This window comes from Scleropages formosus, chromosome 22 (genome assembly GCF_900964775.1).
Source record: "Scleropages formosus chromosome 22, fSclFor1.1, whole genome shotgun sequence".
NCBI lineage: Eukaryota > Metazoa > Chordata > Actinopteri > Osteoglossiformes > Osteoglossidae > Scleropages > Scleropages formosus.
In genome coordinates, this window is record NC_041827.1 from 5,643,166 (window position 1) to 5,671,097 (window position 27,932).

At 42.9% G+C, this 27,932-nt stretch overlaps 1 protein-coding gene across 1 annotated transcript; it reads right to left on the reverse strand.

Annotated features, from left to right (window-relative positions):
* Nucleotides 1-1,327: 1,327 nt before the first annotated feature.
* Nucleotides 1,328-27,082, reverse strand: LOC108918279 (voltage-dependent L-type calcium channel subunit alpha-1D-like). The gene is made up of 47 exons (XM_029247958.1): nt 26,880-27,082; nt 26,277-26,382; nt 24,241-24,380; nt 23,486-23,628; nt 22,604-22,756; nt 21,352-21,545; nt 20,968-21,071; nt 20,731-20,882; nt 20,486-20,539; nt 20,055-20,124; nt 19,840-19,866; nt 19,234-19,394; nt 18,762-18,987; nt 18,284-18,491; nt 17,872-17,992; nt 17,490-17,565; nt 17,053-17,101; nt 16,811-16,856; nt 16,616-16,721; nt 16,336-16,465; nt 16,014-16,073; nt 15,727-15,833; nt 14,585-14,672; nt 14,345-14,452; nt 14,005-14,057; nt 13,608-13,754; nt 13,270-13,471; nt 12,123-12,281; nt 11,334-11,444; nt 10,205-10,288; nt 9,671-9,688; nt 9,445-9,573; nt 9,179-9,244; nt 8,997-9,088; nt 8,547-8,706; nt 8,279-8,406; nt 7,389-7,485; nt 6,388-6,490; nt 6,053-6,160; nt 5,851-5,969; nt 5,644-5,772; nt 5,177-5,442; nt 3,936-4,070; nt 3,144-3,304; nt 2,869-2,981; nt 1,736-2,065; nt 1,328-1,592 (listed from the first exon to the last, which is right to left on the reverse strand). Exons 1-47 carry the CDS (start codon nt 27,080-27,082, stop codon nt 1,344-1,346), a joined length of 5,991 nt encoding a protein of 1,996 aa, XP_029103791.1. The 3' UTR covers nt 1,328-1,343.
* Nucleotides 27,083-27,932: the final 850 nt, after the last annotated feature.

Below are 27,932 nucleotides of genomic sequence, written 5' to 3' on the forward strand. Positions count from 1 at the left end.
AAATTTGTTGGAGAAAAGGATGATTGGTAAGCCCTGTTGCCACAGTAGGACAAACGGTTTTTGGAAAATGAATGACTGTATACTTATGTTTAGTACCATCAATCATGCCACATTCAAATTTGCTTAGATAATATATGCCATTTTTTACATTTACTTAAATTGTAACTGGGCCTATGAACCCTATCTGCTCCCTAAACATGACTGATCAGTCACATGGCTCAGTGTGTGCGGACCGGTGAGGGGTGAGCTGTGTGTAAAAGAGTTGGTGTACCTAAGAAAGCAATCCGTTTGTATTCCATTTTAAAAAGTCAGGGTATATGAAATTATGGTGTTATACATCACTTTTCAAAAATAACTTGAACAATATTTTATCACAGTACAGCACCTATAAGACCTGTCTTTGAAAAAACAAACAAAACAAGCCCCCCACCCAAAATCAATCAATAAGTAAACAACCGGAAATAAAAAAATTGAAAAAAAAAAACTGTCCCTGCAGGTCATTTCCCTTTGGAAATTCTCCGTCTTATATTCTCACCTCACCTCCAGGCTGTCGAGCAGTATTTTGCTTAAAGTTTTGTAAAGTTCTTTAAAGTTCAATGGTCTGACAAAATTATACATCGCTTAATATATGTACTACAACTTAATTTAAATGACCAAAAAAAAAAACCTCAATAACTTTCCAAGTGTCTGTTTGAAAAATTTTAATAGTTTGCATATATTTCAGTGTTATAGAACTAAACAAAATTCCAATATGAAGAATAATTTTCAAAACGGTCTGTAATCTGTTTTCGTGACTAGAGCCAACCTTGGTGAAAACGCAAAAACCTCTGCAGATGTGAATAATTTCAAATTCTTTATTCAAACACTGTCTAATCCTCTCGATGACAACATTTTTTTCCTCTATCATCGTGTAAGTTCATATTCTTGAGGAGTATTTCAAAGTCTACTGCATGACGGCAGTTCAACAATACGATATGTTGTCTATTGTCCATACGTCCGTTCTGTTAAACCAATACTTCTTTTAATTCTGTTCCAGTAAAATAAAAAACTAGCAAGCTAATTTGATCATTTATGGCCAAAACAAAATCCTACACACACACACACACACACACACACACACACACACACAGATTCAATGTGCACAGTGTGTGTGTGTGTGTGTATCGTATCGTGCCAGACTGCAAACACCAATCAGCACACAGGAAACAATACACTCGAAGACAGAGAAATACAAGGATAGGTGCAATGTGGAATGCTGCAGAGTAAATATGCTCTGCATATGCATTTCAGTAAAAAATGGTTAAATATACAGAGGTACATATAAGAAACAGAGAGAAAGGGGCTCAGACACAGTTCATCTCATCAGCGAGGTCCTCCTCCATTCGGCTCCTCATGGGCTCCTCGTCGCTGTACAGGAAGGCCATGTCGGCAGGGCTCAGCATCCGACCACCGCTCCCTCGGCTCAACAGTTCATTGGCTGCTCTCTCCATCTCATCGATTGTCATGTTGCAAGCACTGGCGATCTCGCGCTTCGCAAAGTCTACAAACTTGGGATCCTTCGCATAGAGTCCCAGCCCTTCTGAGATCAGGACCTGTGGTGGTGGCACATCAGAGCATACCGGCAGATGAGAAAACAGACCAGCATCCCTTCCTGCAGACCCTGCATACAGACACATACTGCTTGTATGTGCAGCTACGTTGAGTCTACAAGAGTTAGAGCAGAAGAGTCTCTTACCGACTCCACAAGGCTGTCCGCACTGCCCTTCTTGTCCAGGTACTGGGAGTTGATCTGGGAGGGAACCCTGAGGCTAGCATAAGCCCTGCTGTTGGGCTGGTTTTCCGGAGTGTCCGTGTACCAACCAGGCCGGGCGGAGGCGGGAAGGCTGGCACTACCTGTGCCTTCGTCCCCCCACATGCTCACGCTGGTGGTCTTCTGCCCTTCATCCTGCACGAGGATGAGAGGGGCGTAGAGCAGGCGGCCACGCCGAGGTGCCGCGTTGGCCCATGATGAGGAAGAACCCATGGAGGAAACGCTGCTTCCGTATGGATCTTGGCCGCTGTACATCTAATTGAGAGAGCGATGGATATTTGGTCATTTCTCAGCTGGTCTGTAATTGAGAGCACATGTTGTCACTGTCAAAGACAGCTGGTAGCGTAGTAGTTTGAGCTGGTGCCTTGGCACCCAAAGGTTGCAGGTTTCAATCCCATCTCTGGCTGTGGTACCCTTGAGTAAGGTACTTACCATAAATTGCTCTAATAAATTTACCCAACTGTATAAATGGATAAATTATTGTAGATAACTTGTCATCGTAAGTTGCTTTGGAGAAAAGTGTCAGGTAAATGAATAAATGTCATTCATTTGCAGGAATAAGCTGCATTGCTTCCTTGTATCGCCTGGTTTTCTGCTACTTGCGTATGTGCTATTTAGAAATTTGCTTTCCATTTATCAGTATTACCAGTGCATACAGCACTGCTTTAAAGTATGTGAACCCCTTGCATCCCTTAGTTTTACCACAAAATGGATATTTAATGAGAATCAGTGTTTCTCATGCGAAATAATAGGTGTGTAATGACCGATTCCATATGTTGCATTAGAGGAAATCATGTGTGTGGTAGAAACACACAAGTAGTGCAGGTGTAAAAACACATGAATCCCAAGTTACATTGGTTACATCAAGTAGGTAAGTAGAATCAGGGGTGTAAATCATAGTCATTTATTCATTTTCTAAGTTTATTTTAATATTTACAGTTTAGATTTTATAAGTTAATTGTAATGTTTTACACAAGAATACTGAGCACACCCTTATGGTTCACATACTTTGAAGCATCACCGTATAGTATTGTAAATCTGTTTCCTATGTCTGGTACCTGTGTGCGTTTTCGGCAGGGCGGAGAGTTTTGGCGGTAGGTGCCAGGAATGGTGACGTCCTCGTTGTTGTTCTTTCTCCTCAGAGGCTGAATGTTAAATGTAGGCCGGCGCCCTGGAAAAGAAAAGTCTCAATAGCTGAAAAAGAGTGAGAGCGAGGCAATGGGGAGAAGCAGGAAAATGAGCCTCTAGAGCCAACGGCGACAGGAGGATGGCGAGAAGATGAGCGCCAGAACAGAAGAGCACGGATGCTGGGAGGAAGGCGGCGAATGCGCACCGGTCGGCGTTGGAGGGAGCAGACGTCGCCGACCGGTCCGTGGAGCCTCGACATGACCGCTGCTGTACTGGGGACTATAAGATCTGTGGCTTGGGGGTTGGGTGTCATAGATGTGTTCTCGATGTCCAGGATAAACCGGGGGGGCTTCAGGGTACCAAGCCCTGTGGGAGACAATAAAAAAAACCAGAGGTTTACACACACAGAAAATTAGGGGACAAGCAGATATGCTGCACACACACACACACACACACATTTTCAGAACCGCTTGTCCCATACGGGGTCACGGGGAACCGGAGCCTAACCCGGCAACTCAGGGCGTAAGGCCGGAGGGGGAGGGGACACACCCAGGACGGGACGCCAGTCCGCCGCAAGGCACCCCAAGCGGGACTCGAACCCCAGACCCACCGGAGAGCAGGACTGTGGTCCAACCCACTGCGCCACCGCACCCCCAGATATGCTGCATTCAGAGTTAAAAAAAGGTATAAACAACAAAAATGAAATCTGAGTGACATAATAAAATGATTACATCACACTGCTTTAATATGTCTTTCTCACTCTAGCTTTCCGAAAGTGTGTGTCTGTCCATGTTTCCTTTAATGCAGGAAGCCGACAAGAGCAGCTCTTGTGGGGATGTGTCTGATTTTACTTAGCTTTTTAAAAGAGTAAAACTGTAAAAAAAAAAAAAAATTATGTGTTAATAGCTGTTTTGTGCACAGGTTTTGTGTGTGTGTGTGTGTGTGTGTGTGTGTGTGTGTGCGGGTGTGGGGTGCACATGGACGTGCGTGTGCACACCTGTCTCGCGAGGCAGTGCTCTCCGTGTCCTCCTCCCTGCTGTAGTATCCCTGCTCCCCTGAGCAGTTCTCCTCTGCGGGTTCCGTGGCGCCTTCCCACCGGGTCACAGGGACGTACCCATTGGTGGCTTCTCTCCTGTCACACACAGATTTCAGGTAGAGGGAGGAACAGAGATGAGCACCAATACACAATGTGAAGGAAGGGGGGGGAGGACAAGAGCAAGAAGAAGAAGGAAACAAGGCTGAGAGGGAAAAGCAAAAAACAGGAACACAGTGTATGACTTGGATGAACACAGTTTCTGCTGTCGCACATGCTTGAGTTGTTCTCCTGGAACATAGTCACATACGTGCACATTTCACCTGCGTAGTTATAGTTTCATAATTAATCTGTGTATTTTTTACATATGTGGGACAGTCACTAAGTTGACACTGGCAGCTGTGTGGCGCTGCTGTGGCTGCAAGCCATAAGTGAAAGGGATGTGGTGGAGTTGCCTATTGGCCAGTCTTAGAATTTAATGACTGTAACACACACACACACACACACACACACACACACACACACACACACACACACACGCTGTCTGAACCGCTTGTCCCATACGGGGTAGTGGGGAGCCGGAGCCAAACCCGGCAACACAGTGCGTAAGGCTGGAGGGGGAGGGGACACACCCAGGACGGGACATCAGTCCATCGCAAGGCACCCTAAGCGGGACTCGAACCCCAGACCCACCGGAGAGCAGGACCTGGTCCGCCCCAGTCCAACCCACTGCGCCACTGTGCCCCCCCTCCTGTACCACATAGTTTTCATTATTCATTTAGCAGATGGCTTTGTCCAACTCAACATACAATGACTGCTAAGTAGTATACAGCAGGTGCCTTTGTCGAAGGTGATGCTAGATACATTACACTAAACTCCCTAGGATCTATACAGCAGAGCAATGTAACACACAATCACTCACTCAGACACACATACACTTAGATTCCCCAGTCACCCTCAAACACTTCTTCGGAGTGTGGGAGGAAAGAGGAGCGCACAATTTCATGCAAACATGGGGAGAACATACAAACTCCACAGAGACTGAGCCATCATGATACGTTTTACATCTGAACTGCTTTCTGAGTTAGCTTGGAACGGGGCCGCCACTATGAGGGTCTCCAAGGCAGACTATTTCTCCTCAGTTGAGCATGGTGAAACACTCCTGCATTTCTTCTAACTCTCATGGAGGAGTAGCCCAAGCGCACCTGGTGATCGTGGGCTTGGGCTGCTCCTCCACAACCTTGTTCTGGACCAGGGGTTCATGGCAAACTGGTGGAGAAGGTGGCACAGGATCCTCCACAAGCTCTTGCTCCTCTGGCTCTTCCACAGGTATGTCCACCATTTCCTCATTGACTATGACCTCTTCTAGTTCTTCTTCCATGGGTGGCAAAGGGGTGCTGGCCATGGCAGGAGACTCGGGGTAAAGCTCATCTGGAGGAGGTTCATCGTTCTGCTCATATACACTGTCACTCTGTGGGAATCAGCAGTTGGGAAAAGCCACAGATATAGTTATCGAAAACAGTTCCATTGGCAAGGTAGCAGCAAGTTCAACTGGCAAGAGAGCACTTGCTGGACCTGAGTGCAGAATTCAAGGTGTAGGTGTCAGGGAGGTACCACAGTGGAGTACTGAGGAGAGTATTTGGAAACACGTCTGCATAGTTCCAACACTGACCCTGTAGAATTCCTCATCTTCTCCCATCTCTTCTCCATACCCCTCCATTTCCTCCTCTTCCCCCTCCAGGTCGCATGACATAGCCAACCGCATCTCTGGTCCCAGATCTTGTAGGGTTCGCAGTCCAGCCTGCAGGAACATTCAGGAATCTGTCGAAACGCGGCTAAAACACAGATTCTATGTGTTTCAATCATGAACCCACTTTACCTGCAGAGCAGAGGACTTATCCTTCTTCTTCTTCCGGTTCTTCTTCCTTTTGCGGTACTTCCTGAAGTAATCCTGAATCAGGAAACTGGCGTAGAATTTCCCTACTGTAATCTCACTCTCTGTGAAAGAAAACACACCAGTATTGAGCAGGCTTATTTCGGACACCACCTTCTATTAAGAAAGAGTGCGATGGGTCACTTACCACTCCCCTCTCTCGGTGGAAGCACGTCATCTAGAATTTTGGCCTTCGTGCGCTTCCATATCTTTTTAATGATGATCCTTAGCTCCTCATTATCTACTTCTGGGTCACCTGGCGGGACAGAAGTACAGGTGGTACGAGTGCAAATGCACAAGTATGAAAACATACAGATTAACCACGTTGAAACAGTGACATGGAAATAGTGCAAGAAGTAAACACAACGGAAAATTTTGCCATCCATTTATTCTTGTGAGAAATATTTCTAACAATAACTTCCTGAATTTGGCTTCAAAACAAGGATCTATGTAACAACGTTTTATCTTCCCGGAAGGACTGACCATCTGTGCGAATCTTCAAAGCTGTCCTGACCAGGGCGAACAGAGTGGCGTTGAAGCTCACTGTGCCATCACCGCTCAGTGGCATGTTCATGGCCACCAGTCTCTGCCATGGCCACAGAGAATGTAGGAGGACAGAAGATTCAAAGTGAGATCGAGGGTGAGGTTCATAATAGGATTATAAGGGATAGAAGGGTTCAGACAGCAAAGAAACTATGTAGGTAAGTAGTCATGACACAGCGGATGTGAAAAGAAGCTGGCAACGGCAAACAATGTGTGCCTCATGGGCGACTATGAGGCCAAGTGAAGACGCAGATCGAAGGACTAATTTAGAAACTGGCGTCACCTAGTTTAGGACACTAAACCACATACTAAGGTTGGAGTAAAATGAAAAAAAAACTATCAATGTTCACGTATTTATCAGGCAGTATAAATATAACCGAAGATGAAAGAACGATCAGAGTCCGTAGAGTTAAAACAAAGTCATCGATTGGTGTTTTCAATATGGCCCATGGTCTTGAGTAAAGTTGTTTTCTTGAGATCAATAAATAAATTTCAGCTTAAAAAGAGTTTAAATCTGAAAATTCTAGTAAAGAATTGTAAATGGATTGTATTGAAGGGCTATCAAGTTTAAACAAAGCCAAAGACGTCAACACCACAGATGAAGAGGGCGAAGTTGTAAGAGGTACTTTCTGACAGTCTGACGACATTGCTAGAGCTTTGCCATAAGATATTTAGATGAATATGACTCCATGAGTCTTAAAAAATTAAAAGTTGTTCATCTCAGAACTGATTGTGAACCTTGATTGTTTTTCGCTCTCCGCCTTTATGTGCAAAGGTTACAAAGCTGAGATCAGTGTGAAAGTACATATGAATCAGGTTCATTTCAGTTTGCTTCATCATGAAGTTCTTCTAAAGCACACTGTCATACAAGTGTGACAGAGGGAGTGTGAAAATACACAGCAAGGGGTACAGAAGTGCATGACCACTCATACACACAATACCTTGCAGGCTACACGATGAGGGCACAGCTTGCCGAAGCCCAGAGGAGGCTGGATCCTACGCAGCAAAGTCACCAATTCCAGGTGTTTTATCCGACCACTGCAACAAAACAGGACAGCGGGGTTCTGCACAAGTACAACACATACTCAGAGAATCCTTCCAGAATGGACTGAGATGTAATGCTAACAGATGGCACAGCGAGTAACATTTCTGTCTCACAGCACATGGGTGGTGTGAGAGGATGTGAGTTCGATCCCTGATCAGTCTGTATGGAGTTTGCATGTTCTCCCTATGTCTGTATGGGTTCTGCCAAGTGCTCTTATTTCATCCCACAGTCCAAAGACATGTTGTTCAGGTAGATTGAAAGTGTATTTTACGGGTGTATGGATGAGTGACCTGTTGTAAGTAGTGTATCCAGCAGCGTAATTCACCTTGGTGAATAAGGTGTGTGGGCTGATAATTCTACACAGAATTCATTGGAAGTGTCTGATAAATGTGGTTAGACATTAATGTCAGAGACGAAACAGCCTTCCTCATACTGCTAATGAAGAGATGTACAAATTAAAGTTACATGTACAGTTAACCACGGGGCATATATCACACAGACAACACACACACGTTCCAAACCGCTTGTCCCATACGGGGTCACGGGGAACCAGAGCCTGGCCCAGCAACTCAGGGCGTAAGGCTGGAGGGGGAGGGGACACACCCAGGACGGGACGCCAGTCCATCGCAAGGCACCCCAAGCGGGACTCGAACCCCAGACCGACCAGACAGCAGGACCCGGTCCAACCCACTGCGCCACCATGCCCCCTCACACAGACAACAGTTAACTGTAATTGCCGTATGTACATCGAAAAGCACGCTGAAGAAGAGAAGAAGAAGAGCAGACCTGGCCTCGGGATCATACTCAGACCACAGTCTTTTGAACTCGTCCAAATGATGGGGACCGAGAATGGACCAGTCGCGAGTGAGATAGTCAAAGTTGTCCATGATGACAGCAATAAAGAGGTTGATGATCTGAGGGTGGCAGAAAAACATATTACTTATAATTTATATTATTGTGCAACATGTCATATTTAAACATTTCAGATGTGTATGTAAAGGTTCATTTCTCTCTGACCACACACTCTGCTCCAGTGATAGTTCTGCTCTCTCACCAGAAAAGCACAGAGCATGAAGAAGCTGATGAAGTAGACTATTGCAAGGTTGCTTCCACAAGTGTACTCCTCTTCGGGCTCGTAGTCGGACTCTGGGTCACACAGTTTCCCCGGCATGGCGGCCAGCATGATCTCCTGCCAAGCCTCACCTGTGGCACACCTGCAAAGTGCCAAGTGATCAGGACATACTCGCCAAGATCCCCATCAGAACTGGGCCAGGATTCAGTGAGCCCACAAGAGGTGCCATAGGTGGCAATCGTGTTACAGCGGTGAAGGAGTTTGATTTCTCATGCAATTTCTTTTGGTTTTATGTCTCAGTTGAGATAATGCCCTTAAATGTCTCTACACGTGTGCAACTGGTGAGTGCGGAATGGAAAGTGACTTAGATCAAGGAATGTTTTGGGAAGAAGTACTGCCGTACAAGTGAATTTCACTCCCTGTCCCCCCCACCTGAAGAGCAGCAGGACAGCCTGGGGGAAGGTCTGGAAGTTGTTGTTTCTGTTGATGCTGCTGTTGTCCTGCATGGCGATCTTCCCAAACGTCTGCATGCAGCGAAACATCGGGGCTCAGAGGATGAGTCACATCCAATCTCTCCGTTACTCAAATCGGAAGCAGCATAGGCACAGACCCACCTGCATTCCGATTACGGCGTAGATGAAGAAGATCATGGCAATGAGGAGGCCTACATACGGTAGAGCCTTGAGGGACACAAAAGTGAGACAGTCAGGTCGGGCGAAGACGTGGTCAAAAACACTGCAGTACTGGGACGTGTATGTGGTATTCTTTGCTGTAAAGTTTGAGGTACCCTTCAACTGTGTTTCTTCAGCCACATCATGAAAAATGTTTTGCGCTGTTGAAAATGACTAGGAAAAAAAAAATCTGTAAAGTCACCACAAACCTGGAGTGACTTGACAAAGGTCCAAAGGAGGGTACGAATGCCTTCCCCTTTGTTGAGCAGCTTGACTAGTCGCATCACTCGGAAGAGGCGAAAGAAAGTGATGGAGACTCTAGAGCTTTCCTCAGAACCCTTCAAGTAGAGCAAACAAGAGTTGCAGGGTTAGGGTTAGTGTGGGATTAAGCGAAGACTGATGGGTAAAACAATGAGAAAAAGTATGTTCCGTTACCTCTGTGGAGTGTCCAGTCTACAGGGGTCCAAGGAACATTCCAGCAATGAGACAGGGATGATGTACAGAACAAATCACAGAAGCTCCAGTCAAGCGGTGAAAATGGTGCCATGACAGCGGTGACAACACATAGCAGACAGCAGTCATGGGAAACAACCACATGGGTTTTTTAAAAATCTTTTTTTTTTTCATTGTAATAGCCACACATGCTAAATGAATGAATTCATAAATGTTAAATCAGCATCAAAAAAAATTTTAAGCTAAATAATGTAACTGTTATAGTCGAGAAATTCAGTTCTGAAGTAATCCTTATTTTAAAATAATATTGTACTTCTGTTATAACATTAATTAGCATTAACAGAACAGCAGTCAAAGCAATACTGAATTTTTCAATTATCAGCATAAAACCGGGCCACGCTTCGCTTTTTGCTTAGATTTGTCCGTATGGCGATAATGTTCCTCTTTGGAACAAATACTGTCAATCACATGCTCTTCAAGACAGTGTGACACATGTATAGGAAGTTGGACACTCACACTAAGTTCTGTGACCACGATGTCCAGAACACTGCCCACCACAATAAGAGCATCGAAGGAATTCCAGGCATCCATGAAGTAGTGCTGCAAACACACACACACACCCACATACCGCTTTACTGATACGCAGGAACACAAAACATGCAAAAATAATTGACAGTTTATGGATTCAATGTCTTAAAAACAGTTTTTTTTTTTAATTTTCATTAAATAATCTGTACAACTATTTCTGCCAGCAATTCAAATAATACTGGATACGTTAAATGATGAAACAAATTAAACTACATTAATTTATTAATACTAAATAATAATAAATTTAATTAATTAATTAAACTGGGACAGCTGGTAGCTTAGTGGTTAGCACTAGTGCCTTTGGACCCAAAGGTTGCAGGTTTGATCCCCACCTCTGGCTGTAGTACCCTTGAGCAAGGTACTTACCCTAAATTGCTCCAGTAAAATTACCCAGCTGTATAAATGGGTGAATAATTGTAAGCATGTAATAACTGTGATCTTAACATTGTAAGTTGCTTTGGAGAAAAGCATCAGCTAAATAAAATTAACCATCAAATTTGAAGGGTTAAAGCTTTACTTAATACATTTCCCCAAAATAAAGGGCATTTTATGAATAATAAAACATCATTTTGGTACTGTACTGTGTATAAAAATGCAAATAGTGACATCAACACAAAAAACATCAACAATCAAAAAAAATACTAGGAAGGTGATTAGGAATTGGTGATATTCTGAGTTTAAAGCAGCTACTTGTGTGATGAACGTCGGTGCATGAAAGAAACTAACTGTACTTAAGAGTCACACGTCTGCAACTATGTCTCTTTCTTCTAATGTAATGAACACATCGTATTTTCTATGAGATGTATGTTGCTTTGGAGAAACGCATCTGCTAAATTAATACATGTAAATGTAACATTTGTGTGGCTATTGCAGGCTTCGGGAAGAGTTTTCTTTTTTCATCTTGACGCAAACTAAATTTTAGACTGCATAACACAGTATAAAGAACATCCTCATAGTTACAACAACCTGTGCAACAGTTACTGATGGAGATCTTGTCATGTCAGAGAAACGGAGGGAGAACATGCAGGATTGGCAGATGAGCAGTGGGGGCCCTTACCCTCAGTCGCAGGGCCAGGAGTTTGAGGATCATCTCCACAGTGAACAGACATGTGAAGATCATGTTGAGAATGTCCATGACAGAGCTGAAGAACTTTGACTGTTCATAATGCTGAGGACAACACAAAGACACATTAACACTGCACTGCCTGTGCTGGAAAGCTCCTTTCGCTTTTTCATGTCTAAGTCATCAAAAAATCTGCTCCCCGATATCTACAGGACCTGATCACTCACTACTCCCAACCAGACTGCTACGCTCCTCCACCTCTGCCAGATTGGTGGTCCCATGCATGAAAGGTCCAAAATCAAAAGCACAAAGGGTTTTGGTTCTGGATCCAATGTGGTAGAATGACTTCCCCCTCTCACTCAGAACTGCTGAATCCTTCTCTACATTTAAGAAAGGTCTCAAGGCTCTTCTCTTTCCATCTCCCTTCTCCCCTGATTTCATAAGTGAAAGATAAATATGTATGTGTTTACTAATTTTTTGATAAGAAATTGTTGAATATTGGGTCAACTTTTATGCACCTACTCGTGTGATGTACACTGGTTCACATGGTGAAATGTGACAAATTGACGTACTCTAGATCATATGTCTGCATCCAAATCTCTCTCTCTGTTGATGTACTACACTCTTTGTATTGTTCTCTGAGATGTACATCACTTTTGGGAAAAGCCTCTGCTAAATGAATAAATGTAGATGTAAATGTAGGATGATTCAACACACAAGTTTCGAATTTAACCATGTGTATTTACTCTGAAGGGTGTGTTCAGCCTTGAAGATGCTGGGTACCTGCACAGCTAAAGTGACTGTGTTGAGCAGGATCAGGACAAACATGATATATTCAAACGCCGTGGAGTTGATGATGTTCCAGAACTTCAGCTGCGTTGGGTTCTTGGGAATATAGAGTTTCAGTGGGGTGGCCTTCAACGCATAATATACACACTGCCTCTGAGTAAGAGGGAAGGAGAACGGAAGAATGGTTTGCATCTTTTGTTTTTATAAATTATGAGATTTTGTCTATTCAGTACAGTTTTTTACACAATTTTTAATTTTTCACCAGGGTCATTGAAGAATAGGAAATCATTTTCACTTTTCCACACATATGTTCTAATGTGTACAAATTCTCGCAAAATGAAATTTATTTTAATATACAGATTTACATGTATGATTAACTAAATACCAATTACCAACGTGTCAGCACTTCCAAAGAAGGGTTTTTTAAGTCAAGAAAGTTTGAAGACAATGCTGCTTAAGTGTCGTAGTAAACCAGTCCAATTACAGGGGTAACAGCCTATTCTTCTCACAAGGCTTGACTGTTGATATGAAGACTTCATAAACCAGAGGGAGCCAGAAAATTCATAGCATGTGGCCATGGTGATATACCATGCTTTAAACATACCTGGATGTCCTGACCTGTCCGCTGCTGCTAGCCAACCCTTCACCTACTAGTGTATCACCTGAACATCTACCGTATCCCTGAAGCTGGTATCAATGAACTTCCAAAATGGATGGAATCGGTGTGCTCCCTGTGCTGAAGTTGAACTTATCCTGAAGTTTTAAACATCACTGTATTTTTATGGGAAGTTAGTATTGCGGGAAATATATACAGCATACAGTGACATACAAAGAGAAACCAGAAAAGGGGAAAAAAAAAATCTCTAAGTCTGAGTAAAACTAATTAGACCAATTATTAAGATCCTTATCATGCCATTATTGGCATAATATTTCCATAAACAGGTAAATTAAATACTTTTAATTGAAATTTAAAAACTATAGTGTATAAATTCAAATCATCATGTACAGATAGTAAAGGTAAAGTTTTGCATACTCAACTTTTTGTGCTAGAGCTAGTGGTGAAGGGAGGTTATAGGTAGCTATATGCTGGGTGTACGCATATGCATATGTACCCCTGGCATATGCATATTTCAGCACTAACCTGGTTTTTGTCCAGCTCACAGTTCTTATACTCTGCCTCACCCTGCTCACGGAAGGTGATGATGACAAAACCAACAAAGATGTTCATCATAAAAAAAGCAATGATGATGATGTAGATGATGAAGAAGATGGATATCTCCACACGGTAGTTGTAGATGGGGCCTTTATTCTCACCATTAGCATCGATAGCTTTGTATAGAAGACTGAAGAGAGTATTTGAGAAGATACAGGAAATGATTAAGACTTCCTAGAGGTAGGACCAGGTACATTTTTACAACACCGTGAGGCAAACAGACACAAACTGGGTGACACACACTTTGGCAAAGGGTAAACACTTACGCAGGCCAGCCTTCAAAGGTAGACACAGTGAAGAGAGCCATCATGCCCATTGGCACGTTGTCAAAGTTGAAATCATTGTTGTACCAGTTTCTCTCTCTCATCATGGGATGGTTCACATCACCGTCCTTGTACACGACAAAAGTACCCCTAGGAGACATGTCGGCCCGTACCACGGTCACAAGGTCAGAGCCACCAAAATGTCACATGGTTGGTGAAAAATTGTCGTAATATCAAAGAAGCATTGCACCTAACTAGGGGTATTAATCTTTGGACAGATATTGCATGTCGCAATACAACAGAATTTAAAATAAAGACAATTTAACTCATTCATGAGAGAGTAAAGATAGAGTAAAGATGGTAAGGGTAGAAGACAATGAAAGGGTGCAGGATGTCTTACTTGCACTCCTCCGGGGTGTGCTTTGCTTCATCAGTGCAAGCGTAGAATTTACCCTAGAACACAAAAATCGAGATGTTTTCAGTTAGAAAGCAAGGACATTTGAGCTCATCTGCTGATTCTCCTTATCATTCACGCTCCACTCAGCTGGAGCAAATGCACGGGCGGGAATATGCCAGAAAAATAAATTGAGTGAGACACTTGAATCCAGTCCTACATTCTCCCAGGAATGCTTATTGACAGCTTATTCAAGCCATCATTATCAAAGTCTTTTCAGTCCCTGAACAAAATGCACAAACATGCTTATCTGATGTCCCAACATAAAAGAGAAGGGCTGAGATACCTTGAAGAGCTGCACTCCAATACAGGCGAACATGAAGAGCAGCAGTGTGGTGACGATAAGGATGTTCCCAATGGTCCTGATGGCCACAAACACACACTGGACAACATTCTGCCAGGAAACAGGGATGGAGGGACACACAGTAGGTCAGGCTGTGGTCAGGAAAACCCTGGAAATTCTGCTGTTAATAAAAGTCAATGTAGATCAATCAAAATCTAAACACACACACATTATTATCCTTGCCTTAAGTCCCTTGGCTCTGTTAATGGCTCGAAGAGGCCTGAGCACTCGGAGCACTCGGAGGATCTTCACAACGGAGATGGCACTTGAGCTTCAAGAGAAAGGATGGAAAGCCAATTTTAGAGAGAGGAGCCTCTTCAGGGTAAGACTGTTGTTTTCATTTCATGCAGTACTTACACTAATCCATTGTCTTTCCTTCTGTTCAAATTTACAGTGAACATTATTGTGGAAATTAATTTCTGCTACAAAACCGTGTATAAAAATTAAAATAATGAATTAATAAAATACAAAAAAAAAACAAAACTCAAAATTCCACACAAATCTTATTCCACGATAAGCAACACAGACATTATACATCTCAGTTTTTTCCCATAAGAGGTCACAATATTTAATACGTATTTATATTCATCTTATATTACATTTTACGTTCATTAATTTAGCAGACGCGTTTCTCCGAAGCGACGTACATCTCATAGAAAACACAATGTGTTCATTACATTAGGAGAAAGAGACATAGTTGCAGACGTGTGTTAGTTTATTTCCTTCACCATATACACTGATGTTCATCACACAAGTAGCTGCGTAAAACTTTACCAGAATATCAACGATTCCTGATCACCTTCCTAGTAGTTTTGTTTTTGAGATACATTTAATATTTCAATTATAATTTTGCATAATACACAATACATATAATATTTATATTATAACGTATTATTTATTATTGGTATTATATTAATATCATACTATTCACTTGCATTCATTTGTATATTTAAAATGTTCATCCCATTGATAACGTTTTGAGCGAATGATGAAACCCAGAGCAAACTTATAAGAAAACCAGGTTATGGTTATTAAACTTATTTAAATTTTTATTTTTTAAGCAGCTGGAGTTATTGAGTACACAATAATGTCTACTGAACATTCTGATGTCATTATCTAATGTCATTTTTATTCTGCTACTGTTAGGTTATACCTCACTTTCCTGCAGTACAATAAAATTCTTTTATATGACGTGGTACATGAAATACATGTAATTTTCACTCTTCCACTGACACATTACACATCAGAACTTTCAAGTCCCTGTAGTTTCACATGGTGAGGTTTGTGCATCTTTTTCACAGTGCAGTGTTGGATGGTACACTCACTGCAGGAAGAAGGAGATCAGAGAGACGCTCACAACCAGCAAGTCAAGGAGGTTGAACCAATTCCTGCAGAAGGAGCCTTCATGCAGAAATGCGCCATACACAGTCATCTAGCCAAGACAAAACCACAAAACATGATCACAGAGTCAGTCCATGGAATGGCAATTAGACACCATGACATGTAGACACAAGAAGAGCTACAAGAGAACTTGAGGAGAACAAGTGGTTCCGCAACGCAGCACCAGACTGCAGGACCTGTCAACAATTTAGAATGAATGTGTCGTTTTTACCTTAAGTATAATTTCCACGGTGAAGATTGAAGTGAAAGCATAGTCAGCATAACCCAGGACCTTTAGAGGAAAGTGGAGATGAACAGAACTGACAGCCCATCACAGCACACAACAAGTGAGCAGTACTGTGTATTCCTCACAACTGGCATGGCTACAGTCACTTTGTCAGAGTTGAGTGTTCCATCAAATTGGTAAAGGCTCGGAGTGTTTCGGACTGATTACGCAGCGCGACAGGTGAACACATGATGACACAGCATAGCGCTGGACTCAGAGTGTATAAACACAAGCGAAGGTCGGAGCCTTGTGGCTGTTTGGGTCTCACAGTGTTCCTGAAGGAGTGCGCTCTGATCGGATCCTCAGCAGCCAGAGAAATGCTGCTGAGAATGATGAAGACCAAGATGAGGTTGGTGTAGAGGGGATGGTGGATCAGCTTGTGGCAACCTTTCCGGAACCTGGGGTGCGGGAAGGGCACAGAACAAAGATACGTCTCAGTGTGGGAGACAATCAGACTGACCTGAAGATGTTTCCAGAGTGGGACAGTGACTCGGGCGTGTTGCTAAGCAGCAGGTGATCAGGAATGGATCGACACCATTTTGGCTCACCCATTGTGCTTGCTGAGGCAGAAGAACGAGGACCCCTCAGGGATAGGGACTATTTTTTCAATGGGAGGTGCAAAGGTAGCTATGTTTGACTGCTTCCCTGTTTCTTCTTGGGTGGATGGAGAGGAAAAGAGTCAACAGGAGTCTTTCCCTCCACCGCCTTTAGAATGACTGCCGAAGTCTACACTGTCACCTCACCTTGTTCCTCACCCTCCTGTTGCTCCTCATCTTCCTCGTTCTCGATCTGCTCAGATTGAGGTAAAAACGAGTGTACCCAACAAACAATTAATATCTCTCTAATAGAGTGTCTATCTAGCAAATCTCTTCTGCTCAGCAGAACGTTGATAGTACAATAGCTGCTACCTGGTGCCACAAGCTGTAGGATACATGTAATGTATCAAGCTCGTAATTAATAATTCTAAAAACAGTTCTGGACTTACTTTTTCTGTCTCATCTTCTTCTTCTTCTTCCTCCTCCTCTTTCTTCTCTCTGCAAAAACATGCAATGATCTGGGTGTCTACAGCAAACTGTCTTCCCTTAATCACGTTTTCCCTTTCGCTTCTTCAACAAAGGCAACTTTCGGTCTTTTTTGGTCTTTCTCACTCATTACATTGACATTTATTCATTTATCTAACACTTTACTCCAGAGGAATTTACATTAAACTACCTATAATTATTTACCCATTTATAAAACTGAGCAATTATTTACTGGAGCAATTCAGGGTAAGTACCTTGCTCAAGGGTACTACAGCTGGAGGTGGGATTTGAAACTGCAACATGTGGGTCCAAAGGCAACAAATGTAACCACTACACAACCAGCCGTACCTTCACTCAAATACATTGTCATGTCAATCACACCCTTGTTTCTTTGTCTTACTCTTTCTTTTTGCTCTCAGCTTCACCAGTGGCCAAGTTGTCCACAGCAATAGCCAAGAAGACGTTTAGTAGGATATCTGCGAAAATTAAGGAACACACAGAGAAAGCAAGAAAGAACTAGGGAGACCGGGACAGAAAAAGATGGTTGAAAGCATCAGTGCATGAAACATGATATTTTCATTAACAAACCCAGGTTGCCTTTTTCGCAAACAAAAATTCAGACAATTGCACAGTAGCTTAATCAAGTCGTTGATTGTATAGCACTGAGTAGTAATATAGCAGACAGTCTTCTCCATGGACCTGCACCCTTGGAATCAGAGCTCAAGTTCTACATTTCATTGGCATAGAGAATGATGATGACTTCACAATGACTGAGAGGATACAGTTTCCGCAGACAAAGAGGATCACAAAGTATATGCAGACAATCATGCCGGGGAAGTTCGGACCTCCGTATGCCATGATTCCATCATACATCACAGAATTCCAGTCCTCACCTGTCAGGATCTATACACAGGCGGGGAGAACAAAACGGATAAAACAATTCAACTTGAGGAGAAGGAAGGCAGGAAATCAGAGAGAAGGTGTACTAGGAAACAGTGCTTTGTATTTACATAATCTACAGAATGCAATCTGCCTGCTCTATCTTATTTATAGATATAGATTCAGTTCAAAAGAATTCCAGACAAACCGCATCTTTTAAACAATCGAGTTAATGTTACACAGTTAGGTGTCAGCTGATTTAATTCAATGAAAGCATGCAGGTTAGAATGTACAAGAATGGATCGACGTTGTCACCTGGAAACAGGTAAGCAAGGCTGCTGGGAAGGAGTCAAAGGTGCTCCGCTTGGTCTGCGTCTCATCAAAGTTGAACTTGCCACCAAAGAGCTGCATGCCCAACAGGGCGAAGATGATGAGATATAGGAAAAGCAGCAACAGCAGGGATGCGATGGCCTTCATGGAGTTGATCAAGGAAGCCACCAGGTTAGACAAGGCATTCCAGTGGCTTAAGACAGAAAGTCAGAGAAGCACTAACATCACTGTGTGCAGGGAGGTCACCGAACATCTATAAGTAACAGAGCAGCCATAATTTGCAAGGAAATCAGTAGCACGTTCCCGGAGAAAAATATCACATAAATCTTGTTTGTAGCTCATATCAATCAGAAATGAAGTTCAGCAGTAAGTTGTTTTTAATGAAACATATATCTGTTCATGCTCATCTCGTCAGTAGCTACAATATAATATAATATAATATGCTGTAAATATCTTGCACTACCGTGTGACCTTGAAGATCCTGAGCAGCCGGACACAGCGCAGAACGGCAATGCCCAGCGGAGGCATGATATCCATTTCTACCAGGATTGTCTCCACGATGCCCCCGCACACCACAAAGCAGTCGAAGCGGTTGAAGAAGGCCATGAAATACACCTGTAGTCCCAGGCTGTACATCTTCAGGAGCATCTCCATTGTGAACAGTGTCAGTAGAACCCTGTTAGCAATTTCTGGAGCGCGAGGGAGACAGCGGAGATGGGTAAAGAAGAAACACCAAAACATCAGCACACAACTGGAAGTGAATGAGAAGTTACTCAACATGCTGTTGAAGAGCACGGGCAAAGGGTGGAGGGGACAACGAGTAGGAGTCAAGAGACGAGATGGAGTGAAGAAGGAATCAAGCGGAAAGGAAGGTGGAAATCCCAGGAAACAGGTAGAACAGGACTGATCAGAAGGTGTATTATATGGCCACTCACGCTGAACCCTTGTGAGCCACTCAGGCTGATTATAGTGCTCAGATGCACTGGCAGCAGTGTTGAGAAAGACGAGTAGCAGCACCAACCAGTAGAAAGCAACCGACTTGACAGCAGATCGACACTTCTTGCGAAACGAGTGGTTCCATTTGCAGAGTTCATCACTTTTAAATGAACGGCCCAGGATCGCAGCGAGAAAAAAAGTGTTAGAATACATCTGCGCCTTCCTGTCATAGCAACCTTCCGGATAAAAACTGTGAAATCTCATTTTAAAACAAGTACCAAATTTAAATATAAATGCAATTATCATATGAGTGTCATTGTTATTTTGTATATTATCATACAACATTTATTCATTTAGTTGACACTTTTCTCCAAAACAACTTACAATATTAACAATTATTTAAGCATTTATACCGTTCAGCAATTTAAGTACCTTCCTCAAGGGTATTATAGTGGGATTCGAACCTGAGTTCTGGGTCCACAGGCAGCAGCTCTTACCATTATACTCATACTTCACTTCTAACCAGCTTCCATGTCTACTTTTTTAAGTTTGACTATAATACAGTACCTTACAGTATATTGGCATGTAGTCGCTGACATACTTACCAGAGACTATTGGCCATGAGGCGGGCGCTGAGAAAAGAACATTCATAAACACAAAAAGATATATTGTTAATGATCATTCAAACACAACAGAAAGTTTTACCAGACTGCACAAACACATTTTTCTGCAAAATAAGTGTAAGATGCACTGTACAGTTCGGAAATGAACGCGTAATGTTACGTCTCAGTGTAGCGGTTTACTTTGGGCTGTTTGTTACCAGCATGAAGCACAGCAGCCATCATCATCAAGGTCGAGGTTCTCGAAGTCCTCTGAGTCGGAGTCACTGTCTGATGAAGACAGAACGTAGGGTTCCAAACACAGATTTCGACAGAAGATATGCAGTGTTATTACTGGGGGGATTTACCCCTATTTACAGCTATCGCCTACCATGAGGTGAAGAACATCGGTAAAAGTAGTCTTTTCAGTATAGCATCATTATTTTATTGCTTGGTCAACACTTTTTTTTCGAAGTGACATGTATTTATAGATTGTCTGCTTAGACGGCAGGATATTCTCTCAGAGAAACTGATGATCAGAGGTGCTCCTTCAACGACCTGCATTGCCAGACTTTGAGTTGCAGATTTTGGTCCCTAAGGACCTTCCCTGCTGCCCTGTTTTGAACAGATATGTACATGTGAGCATCGATACCTTGCTCCATGGCGCCGATCTGTCGCAGAAAGACTCGTCTCCTTCTTCTTCGCTCTTGAGAACACAAGACATGGTTGTTTTATTTGCAGGATGAATGACCTGATTGTATTTCATTTATTCATTTTACGTTTATTCAGTTTAGCTGACGCTTTTCTCCAAAGCGACTTACAGTGTTAAGGTTACACTGCATTCAAATTAATATGTGTTTTCAAATCATCTATCAGCAACCCAAAGTGTTTGCTCACTTTTTTTGGCTTCTTCGTCATCCTCATCTATGTCTTCTGCCTGTTCCAGCCAGTCCATGTATCCTATCATGTCTTCTTCCATCTGCTGCTTTTCATTGGCCCTCTGTAGGTCTCCACGTGCCACCGCCTTCTCCCTCTCCTTAGAGAACTCTCTGTGTGTAGAGACGCAGCACAGAGAGCTGTTACCCAACCGCTCTCGCACACACGGCTGAAGAAGGCTTGCTTTGCAAAACTCACCCGCTCAGTACACCCAGCACAAGGTTTAGGACAAAGAAGGAGCCAAAGATAACCAGGCTGACGAAGTAAACCCAGGGTAGCTCAAAACCAATGGCATCGTTCATCTGCAGAAGGACAGACAGAGAGCTGAGGTTCCATCATATCATTCTTCTAGGTCTTCCTCTCTGGCCCTGGAGGGCTGCATTGTGTACTGGTTTTCTATAGATATAAGACTGACTTTATTTGTGATGAAAACGGTTAAATACTGTGTTTAAATGCTCAGTCAGAAAGAAGGAAATGGGATGCATTTAAGCACTTCTGAACATAAATGAGAAGCTCGTATATAGATACAGAAAGGTGAGAAATCCAGGACGCTTGGCAGGAAGAATAGGTCCATTGAGTTACCCAGTAGAGCACGTCAGTCCAGCCCTCCATAGTGATACACTGGAATACAGTCAGCATGGCGAAGAAGAAATTATCAAAGTTGGTGATGCCACCATTGGGGCCTTCCCATCCACCCCTGCACTCCGTCCCATTTGCACACTGACGCCCATTTCCCGCAAATGCACAAGGTACTGGATCGTCGTCCACTACCAGCTCTGAACAATAAAAAGAAAGAAGAAAGGAGCCCCTGAGACACTTTCTCCGTACCTCTGTGTGTTCCATTATCATCTTAAATACTGTACAAGCACTTGACTGCTCTTTGAAATGACATTTTGTAGGATAACACCTAAATCTGTGAAGAACATTAAAATTGTGGAATTTTTTTCTGGTTAAAAAAAGCAAAGAAAAATATAATGTATATTTTCAGCAGTCTGAGACCAAGTAAAAACTCTTAAAATGCAGTGGTCAGTCTACCTAAAGGACTGGTTCTTATTCTTATGGTTCTGGGCTGCAGATGGTATCAGGAATCTGATGAAAACTAATTTGGAGAAAATATTGCATTTGATTTAGGTCACTGAACGTGATTATTTTCATACAATTATGTCATTATGTCATTGTTACTAATAATGGATGCCTTATTATTCTATAGTTGCTATAATTTTTCTAATGCTGACATACAGTATATTGTTATGTATTGTATCCCTTTACTGTTGTAACCCATATATTTTTCTTTACTGTAAAGGGCTGTAACAGGCTTTGAGAGGCTGATTTTAAATGTACTAAAGTATATAAAATAAATACTATTATTATTAGATTACCTAATAGGTAGTCATCTAGGTAATTCGATGTTAACCTAAGTAATTATTTAATTCATTTAATTAATCTAATTTACAATTAGTGATGGGCAGATGCTCAAAGCTCCTTTCTGCTGAGCTACTGGTGAAGTATTACCTGCGTTAAAAGAATTTTAAATTAAACTTCGAAATTTGAATTGTCTTAAATTGCTTGTGAAGTGTGAATGTTTATAGCTTGTGCAAATTTTAGGGTACATATTACATTTGTTGTAAGTTATAATTCTCCCAAAAGGAACCCTTTGGAATGTGAGGGAAACCTGTGTTTTTATTTCTTTTTTAGCTTTTATTTAGTCAGACAGCGTTATTTTAAAGAAAAGCTTGTGCTTCACAGACCACCTTAAGGTAATCAATGGACCTCTAAGGGTTTCACAGACTTCAGATTAAAATTAAGATTAGGAGTTGTATAGGGATGTACTGACCGGTACTAGGGTAAAAACAGGTCTTGTGCATTCTGCCAATGAAGAGCTCCAGACCAATGATGGCATAAATGATAATGACAAATAAAACCAGCAGGGAAATGTGGAGCAGTGGAACCATGGCTTTCATGATGGAGTTCAACACAATCTGAAGACCTGCAAAAATACATCGCAGTTAATGGTGCATTCTTGCATGTTCAGATTGCATTTAAACTCATTAAACAGAAAAAGTAATAAAAGTCAAACAACTTCATAGCAGAACTAAGCAGATGGCAAAGTAGGCTCCTCACCTTATATTTTCCAGAATAACAAATGGAAAAAATGTGTTTAGTGGAACGGAGATTCAAAATCATGTAACAAACCATATGATGAACTGATTTTTTTTTCAAAAATCACCCAACCCTCAATACATAATATATATTATTTGGACTGCAGAATGGAATGAACTGGAAATTCTTTGAACCATTGTCGTCTCTTTCTATATGATCATATGTAATTTTTCTCTCTAGTGGAGGGATACCGGGCAAAATGAAACACAATCTGTCAAAAATGATAGTGTGGCACGATGCCGCTGTCTGTTATGCATCTCCTTGCATGTATCAGAAAACCATGTTAAAAAAAGTCATAGATATCATATATTTGAATAACCAGTCAATGACTGGTCACACCTTTAGTCTGGCTATGGAAGGATTACCTGTAATTTTCTTGATTTGAAACCTTATGCAAGAAATGAGGCAACGGCAGCAAATTAACATAATGACCAAGAGAAGGCTTCCGGCAAGACACAAGTACGACACATATAATGAAGACCACCTATTTCCAGCAGAGTGCACATAGATACGGTAAACCACAGTGCACATCAGGCATAGACTCAGATGCACTCACTGGGGACACCTGACACCAGCCTCAGGGGTCTCAGCACCCTGAAAGCCCGCAGCGCCTTCACATCCAGTCCTCCGGGCTTCCCTGCCATGTGGTGGGCTTCACCAGGCTTGTGGGATGTGCCCTCCAGCACCACACTGAACAGCCTGCACCAGGACACATCGCAGTCAAGGGTCAGCGGGGTCACGTGGGTTCCGTACAGTACATCTTTTACGTGTAATGTGGGCAGTAGAGATTCAGGGGGCTAGTCAGCGCCACATGCACGTTTAAAATTAATTTTTATAATCAGGAAACTGCTGGAAAACCATCAAAGTTAAGAGTGCAGAAACCGATCCGTATTCTTAATAGACACTTTTAAAATTTTACCATCCACTTAGTGGTGACGTTGCCAATGCTTTTGAAACAAGAGCAGAAAAAGCAGTTTTACACCGCCGCACCGTATTCAGTGTTGTAAAATTTCGGCGGGCAGAAAGAAATTACTAAAGTGACTAGAAAGCGGTAGTTTTTGAACAGACCACAGTAAAGTGAAAGACTTTCTACGATGAGGTTATTTTACAAGATTGCGTGTGCAGTTGAGCTTCTGGAGGGTTATTGATTTGCGAAGGTAGCGCAGGACAAGAATAAGGGAGATGGGGTGACGTGTAAAAGAAAAAGCTGCAATGCCAGAACACAACACCAGGAATTAGGAGGCAGCACGCTTCCGCTGAGGAGAACAAAGAGGTACGAGGGGGGGGACGACACACAGCAGGGGTGTTTACCCAACAACGACAATGACGAAGTCCAGCAAGTTCCAGCCACTGCGTATGTAGGCACTGGGATGCATCACCAGCCCATAGGCCAAGATTTTCATGAACGTTTCAATGGTGAATATGATCATAAACACATATTCCACTCGTTCCTGTGAATGAGGAAAGAAGAAAACGGCGGGATTAGGCAGCCTTGTTTCACAGCAATTTTAATAACACGGGAATTAAAGCAGCTCAGCGTAAAGTAGCTTAGACACCGTGTGCTTAGACAACACAATTCTGTAGACTTACTACCGGTGTTGCCAAATGATTTCAAAACTCGTACGTGCAGTTTTCTAAATAATGTGAGATCCGGCAGCGGGAAACGGCACGTACAGGATTCCCGCAGCTAATAAGTGTAATTCAGCCCTGAAAATTTTGGCCGAGACGTACGTCGTTTTGGAGAAACGCGTCTGCTAAATTAATAAATGCAAACGTAATTAAATGTAAATCAGAGAAAGGGTCAAACATTTTTTTCTTCACCAAACATTCAAAAATTTAGTCTTTTAAGCACTGGTAAAGAAATAATTGCAGGCCAAGTCCGGAATACTGGAACAGCTCTGGAAACCTTTAAATTCGCACTTAAAACCCACATAGTCAAACACATTTGTGTGCTCCCTTATTCTAGACTCTTTCTCTATTTTCCTTTTCATGATTTACTTCACCGTTGTTTTATCTGTTTATTTACTCTTAGTATGTTTCCTTTAATTGTTCTAATTGTTAAACGGGGACATTTATAGCAAATTCGATTGCTTTACAGTGGCGAACCATACAGGCCTGTCTGTACTCTTTCAAATGCACTATATAAGAAAAACTGCCCAACAAGGCACTTTTTGTAACGTATTTACTCTAAAAATTTGTAGTGCTTCAAAACCCCCCCTCTGTTGAGCTGTTTGTAAAATACTATTTAACAAGTATTTAGCTTCCTCCAACCTGTGATGTTGACGTAATAATCTCCAGGTCGGGAGCCACATGGGATTTACAGCACATCATCAGACCACACAGACCACAGTTTTCTCCAGTACAATCCAATAAAGGGCTCCCATGAGTGCCTTCCGGCCCAGGAGCACCGAGGACACCCTCTTACCAGCTGTACTGCTCAAACGGGCAGCATGGGGAGGGCGGGGGCTCGAACAACATCATTCTCCAACTTTCTTATTTCACTTTCTCTCATCCATTACCAGTCAGGAGCTCCTATCCCAACTCTCTCTCTCGATCCTTTTTGAGCAGTTAGTTTGTATAGCAATTATAGTTTGTTGTATGCTGGTTTGGAATTGAGGACGTCTTAAATCTTGTGTTTTTTGTATTAATGGAAACGCTATTTTTATTTTATTTTGTTTGAATTCATTAAAAAACACATCGCAATTCGTATTACATTTCACCGACTAGAAATAAAAATAACCTACGGACCAGGACAGCAATACTAATCTAAGCATGTTTAGACAAATATATATTTGCTGTTGTATTGAACACAATCTGCAAGTTACTGAAAAGTTTTGTTTTTGCCTGGGAAACCAGTGCTAACTGAGAAAAAATACATTTAAGCAGGTGAAACACGGACCGATGGCTCCGAGTTTTAGTTCTTATCTCACAAGAACTTTCGCACGCTAGCCCTGTGTAATACTATTACTACTTGGTTAAACGTACATTTTAATTCATTATAGTTTCATGCAGATGACATTACTCTGAATAGTTATGAATTTTGGAAATTGAAATGTTACGAAGTTTTAAATGCAGCTACTCAAGGCTGCTTGGCCGGGTCCTGCTCCCTGGCAGGTCTGGGGTTCGAGTCCCGCTTGGGGTGCCTTGCGATGGACTGGCGTCCCGTCCTGGGTGCGTCCCCTCCCCCATCAGCTTTACGCCCTGTGCTCCCTGGTTAGGCTCTGGCTTGCCGAAACCTTGCTCTGGACAAGCGGTTTCAGCCAATGTGTGTGTGTGTGTGTGTGTGTGTGTACTCAAGGCTGAAAAGACAACTTACACACTTTTTTGCCATCCCACACGTTACTCACCAGGGCATGGTTTGAGGCATTAGAGTCATCCTCTGGGAAAGGTTTGGCCACACCAAGAGCCACACAGTTGGCGAAAATGGCCAGCAGGATGAAAATGTCAAACGGCCTGAGAAATGAGGTTCAGGGTAAAAGCCCCACTCAAAAAGGATGCACACCACAGGAAACACACCTTTAAAACAATGCATACAACACAACTCGAAAATAGTACGTCTTCGAGTTTCGCACAATCCTACAAACCACGTCCGAGTTACCCGCCTGACGTCGGCGTAACCGCATTTGTGACAGCAACCCCTCGGTTCCCGTTTGATCCCCGAACGAATGAATTTTACTCTTTCATAAAGCATGCAAATTTAGCTAAATGACATGAATCAGCATTTGGTGGCAAAATAAATTACGCGGAACGCATCTCTAAAAATAGTTTTAACCGTGCTACTCACAGAAATTGTAGTCACCTAAGACATTTACACATTTGCCCTATGTATAAAATCTTGTAATAAGGATTTAAAGGTATTTGTAATTTGGAGATGAGAAAACATAAGCGAATCGGTCATCGGACAGTTGGGACGGCATGTGGGGGTGAAGCCAGGGAAGAGGGCAGGATACTTCCACTCCACGATGGCGATGGCGGCCATGCGGATGGGGTTGCCGAGGCGGAGGCAGAAGAGAGCGCGCGGGGCGCGGATCACCGTTGTCGTGGACTGCACCGGCTTCTTGGCGTGTTCTCGTTTCTTCCTTTGCGTGGATGTGGAGCTGGAAGAGTTGAGGGTGTCTGACCGGTTCGCCCCCGCATTCCCGTTCATCTCCATGGCGAACGGCCAGGGGGTGGACCAGGGGGCAGGCCGTACCTCGCTGCCACCTGACCGAGAGCAGCGTTTCAAAAGACACGGGGAGATTTTTCAACGTTTATACCTCACTGTGTTCCGAGAAGTCCAAAGATTTTACATTTGTGTCCCTATATTTGAATTTGTAAAAAAGATGAATTTTGTAACTCCTGCTGTAACACACACACACATTTTCAGAACCGCTTGTCCCATACAGGGTCACGGGAGCCTACCCGGCAACACAGGACATAAGGCCAGAGGGGGAGGGGACACACCCAGGACAGGACACCAGTCTGTCGCAAGGCACCCCAAGCGGGACTCGAACCCCAGACCCACCGGAAAACAGGACTGTGGTCCAACCCACTGCGCCACTGCACCCCTCCTGCTATAACATTCTCTTCCAATTCTAGGCCCATATTAGATCATACGCAAAGTAGAGGCCGATGTGTATTCTCTTTAAACTCTTCATGCAACATACAATAAAGATGTTAGGATTTTATTTTTTCGTCCTTTTGTAATTGTATGCATGCTGCTGTAATTGAACTGCAAATGAATCATTTAATGAATGAATGAAACTTTATTAATCTCAGAGGGAAATTCCACCAGGCTGCAGCATCATACAATTTACAACACACACACTTTCTGAACCACTTGTCCCACATAGGGTCGTGGGGAACCGGAGCCCAACCCAGCAACTCAGGGCGTGAGACCGGAGGGGGAGGGGACACACCCAGGACAGGACGCCAGTCCATCGCAAGGCACCCCAAGCGGGACTTGAACCCCAGACCCACCGGAGAGCAGGACCCGGTCCAACCCACTGCGCCACCGCGCCCCC